This window comes from Xiphophorus couchianus, chromosome 13 (assembly GCF_001444195.1).
Source record: "Xiphophorus couchianus chromosome 13, X_couchianus-1.0, whole genome shotgun sequence".
Classification (NCBI taxonomy): Eukaryota; Metazoa; Chordata; class Actinopteri; order Cyprinodontiformes; family Poeciliidae; genus Xiphophorus; species Xiphophorus couchianus.
Window position 1 is genome coordinate 15346340 of NC_040240.1, and position 14039 is coordinate 15360378.

The 14039-nt window shown below is 37.1% G+C and overlaps 1 protein-coding gene across 9 annotated transcripts in view; it reads left to right on the forward strand.

The window, feature by feature from the left end:
• akap9 (A kinase (PRKA) anchor protein 9) overlaps positions 1–14039 on the forward strand; it is an 84649-nt gene that overhangs the window by 39952 nt on the left and 30658 nt on the right. For 6 of the 9 annotated variants that reach the window (XM_028036862.1, XM_028036863.1, XM_028036864.1 and 3 more), the window contains 6 exons: positions 4949–5111; positions 6713–6807; positions 8056–8173; positions 9343–9381; positions 10851–11083; positions 13340–13459. In XM_028036862.1, the coding sequence (XP_027892663.1) occupies positions 4949–5111; positions 6713–6807; positions 8056–8173; positions 9343–9381; positions 10851–11083; positions 13340–13459 (768 nt within the window). The remainder of the gene's footprint in view (positions 1–4948; positions 5112–6712; positions 6808–8055; positions 8174–9342; positions 9382–10850; positions 11084–13339; positions 13460–14039) is intronic. The other 3 variants (XM_028036866.1, XM_028036869.1, XM_028036871.1) reach the window with 1 other exon arrangement.

The following is a 14039-nucleotide window of genomic DNA, read 5'->3' on the forward strand; positions in this document are numbered from 1 at the left end:
GTAACTGGCTGCACAACTCATCCCTCCCTCTGGCTGGAATTCATGCGTTATTCACGCTGAAATGGGTTCTGTCTTGGTGGTCTAAAAATAGCTCCAAAGACGGGAGGCAAAGAGTTACTGCTCTTTAGGTGTCTTTAACATCAGAGTAAAGGATTTATTTTCTAAATTTATTAGAACATGTGTGTAGTCATCTTAGTGTAGCATGAGTAATGAGACAAATCAGCAATACCTGGCAATTACTCTAATCAAACTGTTATCTGTTTACTAGATAGAGAGTGCGTTCACACCATTTATGCTTAGTCCGCTTTAATCAAAAACCAGTTTGTGTGCCTAGAAAGTCTGGATCCTTTGGGGAGGTGTGGATGCACAATTTCAACAGAAAAAGTAAACTTTTCTTTAGTCTGAAAGCATATGAGTGCTAACTGGACCGGAGTCCGCTCCAAAACCAGGAAGTGGACTACAACGCAGGGCATTCTGGGTAAATACAACCAAAACAAACATGTGAGTCGAGTGCCAATGGGAGAAATGGCTTGAAGACTTTTACTAAGGACAAAAGAAAATTTCTACAATGTGACAACACTTCATCTTTGTTACATTAGCGCTCAGTGTCTTCTTCAGAGGTTTTTGTGTTGTTTACTTCAGTAGTTCTTGGTGGAGCGCCACCACAGGCGAGGAGGTGAACATGTTTTTATTCCTTTGAGTGTGAAACGGAACCACAACAGCTGAAAATTTAACAAATGTTGCAATTTCAAATAATTAAATATATTCTGGATTTACAACTAGGCTTGTCACAATAATCAATAAATCAATTAATCGCATGATAAATAAGCTCAATTATTTCCATTGGCGTGATGTATTATTTATCTCTTTTTTTCTGTCTTTTTACCAAAAACTAGTTGACAAAAATCTTCAGTTTGGTGTTTTGGTCTCAACTAGCCTGTATTTTGAAGGACAATTTTGTTTACAAAGACTTCAAAATTAATTTTGTGGTTTTGTTTGATTATTTTGCATATTTAAAATATCTTCCAGTTCCAGTGTTAAAAGTTCATTAGAATTTAAAGTTTACAGATATTTTAGACTGTGTTTTTGGATTATTATTTCGCCATTACCATCATATTACTTAAAAATGGTATAAAAACAACAATATTATTGTTTATTGCAATAACTACTGGAACGATTTATCATCCAGCAAAATTTATTATGACCGGTTATATAGCTTACAACAGCTTGTTGCCTATATTACTATAACCTATAAGTAAAAATTATTTAAAACATTCAAATTATATAATTGTGATTGTTTGGACACTGTGTGGAATAAGAAGATATAATCTGTGTTTTTTCAGCATTATATTTTGGAGAGTCTAGGAGTAACTGTTTTTGAAGGTTAAAGGTCAAATCTGATTTGTTTGAGTGCACAGAGATTTCTTGGTGTATTTTATTTCATTTCTTGCTGTTCTTGTAGAATATTAAAAATTAAAGATAATTCTGACATGAAAATATTTATTTTCCACTAAAATTTACAGCTAATAAAAAGCCCTAAAATGTCTAAACTTAATAAATTCTGAAATCGCATGTTATTTCTTTAAAATATGATCTCCTTATTTTAGATTACATCTAACAAATCTTCAAGCGAACATCACTGATGGCACAACAAACGTCTAATCAACGGAGCCTCTAATGGTTCCTTCATTGATTTTCCTGCTATTGATCTGCTGTACATTAGTCTTGTCTGTTTGTTGTTGAATCACCAAGTCATTAACAGAGACATGCAACAAGCCCAATCAGGAATGTTAAATGTCTTTGTTGAGCCATGGCTTGTAAATTATTTGCCCTTTGGTAGGTGTTTGTTGTCACTATTGCTCACCGCTGTTTCCTGCCTGGGCGAGATAGAAATAGTTTGGTAGACAGCAGGTGGAGCAGAACAGTGGCTTAAATCGTCTTAAGTTGTTATTTTTTGCTGCTTCAGAGGGAAGAAAATCTGGTTGGACAGCTTTCTGTGAAATGGGCGTGTGCTGTCTGGTTATTTGTAAACTCGATCTGTTTGCAAATGTACCCGGTCCGCTGGTCTTGAGAAGGATTGAAGCCACACCTGATTTCTCCTCCCACTTTTTCTGGATAGGATCCTGCTGTGTGTTTTAGAGTAGGAAGTAGGAAAACGCAGACTCTTCTCACAGCTACGTGGCTTTTAATCTGCAAGCAGAAACATTCTGGTGACCTTACTGGTTGTGTTGATTGGTAATGCAAGGAATCTTTGAAGGAAGTAGGGCGGAAGGATAAAGAGAGTGAGTGACTTTCCGATCTGAGCGCTGTCATTACGCTCTCACCCGGTTGACGCCTGGGCCGGTCAATTAGAAGGGGCCCCTGGGAGGCTCCCATTCAGGTCGGGGCTGCTGCAGCGTCACGGTATTGTTAATGAATCTCCAGAGAGCAAGAGAGAAAGCGGAGAGAGCGGAGGGCAGAGGGAGGTGTGAGCTTTACTGAGCGGCGTAATATGGTTTCACTCTGAGGAAAGAAGGTCAGCGACGACACGCAGCGAGGAGCGGTGAAAGGAAGAAATGCTTTGCTTTTCGTTTACCCGCCTTCAGCTGTGCTCAGGAGTGGATTTTAGCCATCCGGACCTGGATCGGACTTCACCCTGCTGCCGAGGATGACACTTTATTGCAGGACTATAAAACTCTCCCTTTTCCTGAAGGATCTTTATTCTCAAAGCTCACCTGACGCTCCGTGTGATTGAGATGATGTGAATGTCACCTTCTCCAAACGATGTTTACTCTTCCTGCATGTGTGTGCGAAACACATAGAGACAGTTGCTTGGAGCTATTCACAACATATCTCCCACTGGACTTTATTCCCCATTCGCAGCGAACCGGCTGAGCCCGACGGATCACATCGGCCGGAAACTCCTCTTTCATGAATCTGGGTAGGAACGTGAAAGGCTGGAAGTTTTGCCCGCCATGGATTCCTATCGCTCCTACTGGAACTCGAGCATGCAGAGAAGCACGTGGGTGGAGGGGGAGGACCAAGACGTGTACGAGGTGGAATCCCGCATACCCCTTCCTCGACCCTTCCCGCTGTGCAGCACCTTGAACACGAAAAACGCTGTGGTGGTCCAGACTCAGATCTCACATGTCAACCACAGGACTAATGGTCACCTTCTTAAAGTCGTATCAAAAATCTCCCTCCCCACTCCTCCATATACAGTAAGTTTACTACCAGTCTGCTGCGTTAAATTATAAATAAGTTGAGGGATTGTGCATTGTTTAACCAGCGAGTGCGGATGAATGTTTCATAGGTTCATTTCATGGCCCATTTTCTGCAGCTCAGGTCCAAACATGCACATAGTTGTGATGTAAGATGAATGTGTCTCCATGTAGGCACTCAGCAGCTCTCCTGATTCATTAGGCGAAAGATCGTATGACTTCTCCTCTGTGGCAGGTTCACATTACCGCTTCCCAGTTCTCACATCATCACAATAAGACCTTTGCTCAGGGAGATATGAAAATCTATGGAAAATGAGTGCGCAGGCGGTTTATGTCAGTTAAATACAATGTTTTCCAAGTACTTTTATCAGGAAAAACGTTGCTTCTGTCACCTGACTGACAGGTTTTATGGTGCAGATATGGTTAAAATATCCGACTGCAAAGCCGTTAAATCGGCACATAACCTGGGTTTGTTATAGTTTGTAAAACTGCTTTTTTGTTTGTGGCGGTGTTGTGTTATCTTGATTATCATGAGACCTTTATGCTCAGATTCCAATAACGGCTTCGACCAAAAAGTTTGTGATAGCAATATATTTTTGAAGGTGACAAAATGTCAACTGAACATGATGAGATTGTTTTTTTTAAAGATGAGAATAAAATGTTTACAAAACCTTTAGTTAAAACACAAACATTTTTTAGTTGATATATCTTAGATTAATGTCTTTATGGGTATTGTATGACTTAAATAGTATAACTATATTAATTTTCATCTGCATATTTCTTCGATGGATTAGTTTAGTTGTTCACGAATGAGGGGAAAAGTTGAACGGGAGACCAATAAACAGATTGGTTGATATTTCCTAGGACAAGATTAATTTTGGACAAACAATAAAAGCAAAACAAATCAATTTAATTAAATATGAGGCAAATCTACTGGAACTGTTCATGAGAAGCAAAAAGTGGAATTACAGTTAACTTTTTCTAGTGATTTAATTAAGCAAAAATAAACACAAAGCTGATGATTATCAAAAACATTGGAAAACAATGCTTTCTTCCGGAGCCGCAGGTTGGACCGTCCACGATGATGTTGGGCCATCATTGTGGACGTTTTAAATATTAAAAAGACCCAAAATTGTTTCTAAATTTAGATGCAATAAAAAACGTACATTTTCAACAGTTTTTAGAGTGTTCCTACAATATTTGTATTGAATTTCTAAAGAATGACAGAAGTACTAGTATTATGCTTTCAGATCGGTTTTTAAGTTGAAATCTGGTGTTTTTTAAAATTGTACATAATTTTCTGTTGCAAAGAAATAAAATCCATCTTTACTTTTAATATTAAAAATTGTAGGTAAAATAGTGGTTCTTTAAAAATGACAACAAATAGTATAGTAGATATTTACTTGTGGCTCTAAACAAGTTATTTTACATTAATTTGTAAAGGTTGTTTGGATTATTACTGCTTCATTTACAGAGTCGATTATTTGTTTATCTCCTGCTGCTGTTTCTGCCGCTCTGCGTTAATCATTAGCTGCTGAACCTCAGCTTGCATATTTTATACTTACACACTTTGAATGGAAATGACTTCAATAGATGTCAGATGATGGGAATATCTGCAATAATCGATTAAATATCAATGAACCCTAACTATAGCATTAAATTGACTGGTGTCGGTTTCAAAGATAAAGCATTTGTGGTCTCTAAATTCCCGTGTTGTGTGACACTGTGTCCCCCATCTTTCGCTGCAGCTGGAGCATGCCCGGATGACCCAGACTGAGCTGATGCGGGAGTCCTTCCGCCACAACCAGGAGATCACGGAGCTGCTGCAGAAGCAGGAGGAGCTGCAGGAGAGGGCGATGGAGGAGGCCCGAGCCCGGGAGCAGCTGGCTCTGGAACTCCACCGTGCTGAGGGTTCGACTCTTACTTTTTTTTTTTTTTTACCCAGGGGGTCTTTTGTGGGCTCTAGTGTCCCTTATATGACAGTAGGCTGACAGGAGAGGGGGGAAGACATGCGGCAAATGTCGTTGGGTCCGGGAGTCGAACCCGCGACGGCCGCGTCGAGGACTCAAGGCCTCCAAATACGGGTCGCGCTAACCGCTACGCCACCATGGCACGGCCTCGACTCTTACTTTTTATCTGAAATAACAACCAGCTTTTACTGAAGAGAAAAGTTTACATCAAGCATGAAGAATACCCAGCTCCCAAGGCTAACAGTTAATTTCTTCCTCACTCATTGGAGTGTCATCCCTTCACTCTGCTTTATTTTCTTTGCCGTTGAATAAATTATGGGAATACACTATCATAAAAATGATAAAATGTTTTATATAATCAGATTCATTTGGATTTTTTCTAATAGCTTTTTTAAAATCCTTTTTCCATTGATTATTGCTGTTTTTAATCCACTTTAGGAAAGTTAACTCTTGAGAAATAATGCAGATTATGAATCTGAATTTTTTTTAAATTAACTATGAATTTGTAATTAATTATGTAGCAGCTGGTCAGAAATTGATCAGCTGCACCAGATCAATTTCAGACCCTTTCTTTGGTTTTTACATGCTGTTAATCCCACAGATCAAGAATATTTCCTTCTCTTTCGCTTTCAAATGGACTTAGCAGCAGTGACTTTATGGCTCTTTCTAATCTTAACTTGTCCTTTATAATACTGGGATCCTGTTTCTCTGTTTACTCTGTAATCTTGTAGAGGAGCACTTCTGTCATAAAATCAAATAGAAAGCTGTTCAAAAAGAATAGAAGGCTGTAGCTTTTGCTTAAAATATTTTATTTGTATTAGAGCAGTGTTGTGAATGATCACTTTGGTGTTTTTGTGGAATAAGTTACACTGTATTCCTTAAAAAAAAAAAGTCCCATGTAAGCCAAATCTTGAAGTGAAATGAAAACTGATCTGAATGTTGAGCTTTGATGCTCCATTAACTAGTTAGGAGTGCTGTGTTTCCGCTGGGCTTGTTGCACAGTGATCTGAAAGAGAAATATCTGCGCCATTGTGCTGGAAGATCAAGTTAAAACTCCAGGGTGTGGCATTTTCAAACTGGTTTTGAGCTTTAAATTGAGTTTAGCCTTGAAAGAGGATATTTATTCTTACAGATGGAACATATTAAATGTCACAAACATGACCTGATTAAAGCACAAGATAATCAGATACTGTGGCTGATAACTAAACTATTAATTAAGTACATTTGTAGTTTTCCACCACTTTCTGCAGCTGGTGGATGATGTTGTTTTTAGTCTTGAATTACTTGCATCAGACACCTGACAGAGATCCCTCCCAAGGCAAACTTTGCATAAATCTTTTGTCCTGTTGTCTATTATTACTCCTGAAAACTGAGGTGTGATAGCAGGCAGCATATTTTATAGAAATGAATAACAACTAGCAGTTTTGTACTTAAAACTAAAAATATGATTGTACAAGACAAGAAAAAAGTGAATTATAATTTTTCTTTTTTTGCGAATGTGTATGAGTTGCTGCTTTCTTTCTAAGCGTACTTCTCTTGCAGGTCTCATAGATGACTACACGGGAGAACGAGCTGTGCTGGAGGAGCGGCTGCGTCAGAAGGAAGAGCTCCAGCTGAGCCTCGAGCAAGAGCTCCAGGTGAGCTGCAGGGCGGGGGAGACACGATCAAGTAAATGACATGTCAGTGTTCGCCCAGAAAACTTGCTAAGCCTGGTGCTAGATTGTTCATCCAGTGGCCCGCCGTGTTTTTGAGTTAAAAATGTCTAAAGTTGACAGAAAATTTGAAAGTTATGCATTTTTTTGGAAGATTTGAAGATTAATATCAAAGGAGCAACTCTAAAGTCTTAATAGAGGCAATCATACATTTAAAAAAAAAAAAGTATGATTGCACTGACTAATAAATTAATAATGCTAAGCCTAGCGGGGGCTCAAACATAGCCTGGTGGCCCACCAGGCTTATAATACACTGAGGAAAACCCTGACATGTGATAACTAAAATGGTGGATGTATAGCTGCTGACACACAAGGATCTTGGCAAGAATTCAAGATTTGCATAAATACATAAACACCTCGAGTCCAAGAGAACTAAGTTTTAAACACAATGTGCCGCTAAAAACAGCACTAAATAATGACATTTGATTTTTTATTTAACTTTTACTGAAATATTTTTCGTTGGATAGCTTGTCAAATTGTGATTAAACTGATAGTCATACATAAATGCTATTGTACTTGATACAATTTTGCATTTCTTTAAAAAAAATGTAAAATTTAGCTGGCGACAAGTTCTGTTGAACTGGATGTCATTATCTGATCCTTTGCTGAAGGAAAGCAGATATACAAGCCCGAATGTGATTACAACACACAAAAAAACATAATAAAGAGTGAGTAGGACATGTATTAAAGAGCTTTATTTTGCCAAAATTGGTTTATTTATTCTTTAACTTTATTTTGTTTAGTCAAAAAGTTACTTTCTCCTGCCTGCATTTATTGCTATGTCAGGCTATGCTGCTTTTGCCAGTTGGTGGTTACCGTAGCAACCAGTAACTGACAGCTTGTCCACTTTTTCTGTTGCCATCGGTAACAGTGGGGCAGAAGCTTCTGGTCTAATGTTAGCCACAAATTTTATCTTCTCTCTCGTTAGAATAAATACATAGAGCCTGAGTGTGGCATTCAGGTCTCAAAATTAAAAATTATAACAAAACAAATGTGACAAAATCTCCTCCGATATTATCAGATTTGTTTCTTAGATTCTAAATAAATCTGATTTTGACTTTTCAAGCAGAAAAAAACTTGACATTTTCTTCTTTTTTTTTGAGAGTACGACAACATGTGGCAGCAAGCAGACAAATCTCAGCTCCTGATATACATTTTTTATTTCCCCCTCAGGTAACAAGTAGCCGGCTACATGAGTTGGAGCAGGAGCGGCTTCAGATGCTGGAGGAGCGCGAGCTGCTGTCACGGCAACAGGACGCCATGAGGGAAGAGGCGGGGCCACGCGAGCTGTGTACGTATCACCTCAACGAAAAGGGGGGGCGTATTAACAAGGCTGTGGTGTATTGACTCAAAGTTACCTTCTTTTACCTGCAGCGCAAATGGAAAAGTGTTTACTTAGCTTTTAGACAAGATCAAGAGTTAGTTATTTACAGTGACATGTAAATTGTTAGTTAAATTTTAGGCGAAGCCTGTGAATCATTCACCTACAGTCGGCTAGTTTCAAGATTTTTCTACAATTTTCACTTAAAGGATTTGATTTAATTGTGGTTTCTTCAACAAACCTCATAGTAATTATTTTATTAGTTCTAAGTTCCTTTACTTCAAATATTTTATTGCTTTCATTTAGAAAGCAGAATAAGCAATGATTCTACCAGAAACATAAAGAAATACTCATATTAGGGCTGTTGTAAACAAATATTTTAGTAATCAAGTATTCTATCGATTTTTCTTACAATTAATCAAGTAATCATATAAGAAAATTTGATAAAATAAAATATTGGTAAATCTAACATGACAGCAGTGTTACTATTGGACATCAACATCAGTCCAATTTTTCAACAAATAACATTTCTGTAGTTTAGAAAGTTAACTTGTAACTATAATAGCCCACTTTATAAGTTCACCTGAAGAAAAGTTATTTTAAAAATCTGAAATTATACTCAATTTAATAATAAAGAGGCAGGCTCATAAATACACTTATAAAATAATAAATATACTCCAGCTATTAGTTTATCTATTCATCTTCAGTGAGTGTAATAGATGAACTCTCACCTTTCCCAACCATTTATAGCTTTTGTGTCCATGTTAGCGACGGGATTTGACATCTTCATGTCGTATATTTTAAGGTTTTTCAGTCTTTTAATTTGACTTTTCTCAAGAGGTAACGTTCATTTTGATGTATGGTTATGCTAATTTTACACTATATTGCCCCCATTTAATAAAAAGGGTGTTACTTCCTTACATGTTCTCATGAATGGTGAGTATTCTGCTATTAAAATCATAAACAAGGGCTTCTTCAATACTTTCCTCCTCACATCACTTTTTTTCTGCATTTTTTAGGGAAAAAGAAAACCTTCACTTCTTCACCTTTCCTTCATTCTGTACCTGACAGTTTTCCTGTTCATGGCAAAAGAAACCAGAGCATGTTAAACTCTCGTGTGCTTTCTCATCCTCCTGTAGGCCTAGTTGAAGCTGCAATGGTTGCAGCACCTGAAGCAGGTGTGTCCACTTTGAGCATGGCTCGGTCATGTCTCTGTCTGTCCTCATAAGTCGTCTGGCTGAGTGATGGTGCATCTCTCTAACCCTTGATCCAGCAACTCATCGACACAGCTTGAAGCTTGCTTGCTTATGGGCTCACATACTCACTCAAAACTGTCACTAACTTCTGCTGCAGCTTTGTGTCTTGACTGATTCTTGTCCCGGAGTCAGTGTTGGCATCCGCTTTAGCATGATGAAAACAATCTGTAGGCATTTGTACACTGCTTTGCAAAATTATTTGTAAGCTGTTCCTCATTTTGTCACATTACAACATCAAACATCAAGTAAAAATCAGAGCTTCTGATGTTATCCTTAGAGATTATTTTTTACAATAAACCAGTTAATAATAGGACAGTAAAAGATTTTTCTGTTTTAATTTTTTTTTTTTTTACAGATTTTACATCAGGTGAAGCTAAAACTGTCACTTTAGGAGTTTTGGGTAGAACATATTTACAAAGTTGTTTTTTTTAAATCACAAATGCAAAATGTGTTTATTTTTTACAGTTTGGGGTTAATTACCGCTTTGAGTAAATTGTTCTTTCATCAGTTAATTTTTTTTTTTTTTACTCCAGTTAATAATCGATTACTAAATTAGTCGACGATTATTTCAATAATCGATTCATCATGATTAATGCGATGAATAATTTCAACCCTACTTGGAAGCAATATTTAGTCGTCTTGTTTATTTCAGGTGCGATGTTTTATACTTGATGGAGAAAGTTAATAGACAGGAAAATGTGTGGTAGAAGATTGTTACAATTTCACCTTTTTCAAATATTTTGCAGCCCTAATCAATCACATAAAATCCTAATAAAATAAATCAAAGTTTGTGGTCGTAAGATGACAAAAATGTACCAAAGTTTAATTTTATGAACAATTTTGCAAAACACTTTACATCATCATGTCCTCTCTCTTTTTGTAAGCATCTATGCCGTTTGTAGCATTTCTTTGAATGAAATGATTGGCTGTTCAGGAAGAACTCTCCTCGTTAAAGCTTATTAGGCATGGACAATGCAACATGTAAACTGTGTGTCTGACCTGTCATTTTGCACTCTATCTCCTGTCACTGTGGCACTAATCCTGTGGGGTTTTATCCAGTGTGGGATATTTACTGGTGGCAGCAATGGGTGAAGAGATGCTGGGAATCATGGGGGTTAATGACTGGTAACTGGGTTTTGTGTTGGGAACTTGACTGAGATGTTGGAAGAGTTTGATGTCTGCCATTTTTTCAGACCTTGTTGAAGTATTTAGAAACAGATAAGACAGATGTAGACAATGTCAAAAAGCAAAAGCTGCATTTAATCTGATTAAATGTCACCATCTTCAGACTCTTCAGTTCCATCTCAGATCTTAATCTCGGTGTTTCTCTGAGAAGCTAGCCAGCTGGTATTAATGCCGGACGTTCCATCCGTCCTCTCAATGTCGCGCAGACCTGCTGGAGGAAACTGAGAAGCTGATGAAGGAAAAGGTGGAGGTTCAGCGGCAGGCGGAGAAGGAGAACACCGACCTGCTGAAGCAGGTGAAGCAGCTGGAGGACCAGCTGGAGGAACAGGAGAACAGAGTCATCGAGCTGGAGCATTCCCAGACGATGGAGACCAGTGACCTCAGGCAGCAGATTCAGGCCCTGGAGAAACAGCTGGAGAAAAACAAGAGGTTTCTCGACGTAAGCAACCAACAAAATATACATTTTGTGTTAATATTATTTCAAAAAAGTTAAAGCTGTTGTCTTAGTTCCTGGTTTTGAATGTATTGCCAGATCTTGTGTACAAAGAGTCTCCTGAAAATGTATGTAGTGGAGAATTACTGATTTATAAGCCAGCTGATTTAACAGCACTGATTTCCTTAATTGTGGGAGATCGGTGATTGGATGATACTTACATGTGCAGCTGATCTTATCCACCAATCTTATTTACCTTGGCAAAGGTCTAAAAGCCAACCACTGCCCTTTTCTGCTCTCCCTGACAGATCGACCGCTAACAACAGTCGTCCTACTGCTGCCAATTCAACTACTATCTTGTTATATTTATCAAAATTTCAGACAAAAAAATTTGTGTAGGCATTTTAAAAGATCAGTAATCAGCAATTGGCCAGAAAACTGCAATCTGTGGACCTTTAGTGTTGAGAACTGCTTGAAAAATGCACCACACACATCCTAGTAATCATTTGGAGATTGAAAAACATGAGCATTAATCCCTGGAGAGAGTTTAAAATTACAAAATATTCCACAGTTTAGAAAGCTTTGGGAAATAGTGCTAAAGTGTTTGACTTTACTTTGTGAAGGTACACGCCTTTCTCTGGAAAAAATACTTCCTTATAAATTATCATTTTTAGAGAGCTTATTAAAACAGCAGCAGAGCAACAAAACCAACCAAACTGGATCATTACTGCATGATTCATATGAAAGAGACGATGATGATGCAACAACAGCGCTCTGAAAAGAATATTTTCTAATCCTAATGCGCTGTACACACCTTTTCATCAGTTGTTATGGTCAGTGCTCAGACTTAGCTGCAGGTGTGGGAGCTGTTGAAGTAAATGGCATATTTTATAATTTTTACAACTTTTCCTTTTAAATTGCAAAAACATGCAGAAAGCAGAGATGTGTTTAAAATTTTTGTACTGATTAAAACCACAGTGTCCGTCCAAGACGATATCCGCGGCATCAATGCCTAAAGATTGAGTTCATAAATGTAAGTTTCAATTAGTATAAAGAGATGGGTAGAGTTAAAGTCAAAGTTTTAAAAAAGTGAAATTATGTGAAATTTCTGCTATTTTAAAGATTAAAATTAAAATCTGTACATAAATAACAAATCTAGGTAGAAAAAAAATTCCAAATCAGTTTATTTCAACATAAAACTTTTGAAACCAGTATTTACAGTAGGTAATGTATGTATTGGAACCGAATAGAGTACTTCCTGTGATGATGTGTTGTATTTACTGGATCTTTTGACCGACAGAACAAGCTTTTGTAAAAATGAGAGGTCTCACTTGAAGACTTGTTGCATTTATGATCCTTAGTCACTGAAGTTACTCACAGTTTGTACAGTATCTTAAAATTTTATTTAAGAGTAGTCATAATATTTCTCAAGTAAAAGCTGAAAGTGTAGTGCAGAAAAACTACCTCTAATTGTCCTTTTATTTTCTAAAAAAATACTAAAGTAAAATATAACTATTTACTACCAACTTCTTATTATTCTGGATTACATTTTAAATTGCAGGTATTCAGCAAAATGTGTAATCTGTAATGCTCAACTCCTGAGTGAAATTAGACTAGTATTAAATTATAAAATTTATGCAACAGTTTAGTTCAATTCATTTCAGATTTATTGCACCAATTCACAGCAACTGTTGTCTCAAAGCAACGTACGATAAACAAACAAAACATTCATTTTATTAGCAGAAATATAAAGTCAATTCAACCAAGCAGACAGATTCACAGTTTATTACATCTATTATCAAATAATGCAGTAAAGTTCTGTTTATTATTCAATTTGGTTAAAACATTTTCTGTCTAAGGAAACCCAGCAGTTTGCATTTAGTCACTGATTTGTAGCAACATGCTAGCTGTTACAGAGCTAGCATGTCGCAACAAAGAAGAAAAATAACCTCACCTTTTAACATAAAGAAACCTCCAGCAAGTTTAACCATTTTCTTTATTTGAAATATTAATTTGACACAATTACTGCTACATTTTTAGTTGGCTGTGTAGTAAAGAAATAAACATTTAATTTCAAATAAATTATGAAAGCCTTTTGTTACGGTCCCAGGCAGTCTAATGGAGCATTTACATTTCTTGAGGTCAAATCGTATGATTTGTGAAAAGAATGCAGACATCATAATTATTCATCTCTGCTGTTTCCAGTAAGTCTGTTTTCTTGTTACTTTATCTGCTGCATGTCTGTTTTTTTTTGGTGTCCAGGAGCAAGCTGTGGACCGCGAACACGAGAGGGACGTTTTCCAGCAGGAGATCCAGAAACTGGAGCGGCAGCTGAAAAGCCCGCAGAAGCTCCAGCTTGGTTCTGATCAACGAAACCAAGAGGTAACAGGAGGAAAGCTCAGTTTCTCTGCCAGAGTGCAGATCTGTGTGAGTGACTGCAGAGCAACAGGACGGGTAGAATTTTCTTTTTTGGCTTAAAAATGACACCAAATAGTGACATCGACACTGACCGAGAGATTGTTCTTTTGAATTCTTGTGGTTTCTGTGTTAGGTAATGGTTTGTTTAATTTCATCAGAATAAAACAAGATGCTTTCATTAGGCTGCAACAAAATGTCAGATTTGGATTTGCTGTGCGATTTCTTATTTGCTTTTATGTGTCGCATATTAAATTTACTTTTCATTATCGTTTGTCCTTCACCATCATCCTTTAATGGAGACATCCAGTCCTCCAGTGGGATTGAGAAATGTAGCAATCATCTCCTCACCTTTAAAGATGAGATTTTTGCCATCTGCAGTTTGTTTCCAAGACAAGTTTCACTACCTATTTTTTAAGTAGCTAAACTTGAAGAATAAACAGTTACATCCAACTAAAAGTCTATTCTTTAAGATTAAAAACATGCAATCTGCTTTTCCAAAAATATGATCTAATTCATTTTCGTTATCATGAATATATGTTTTAGT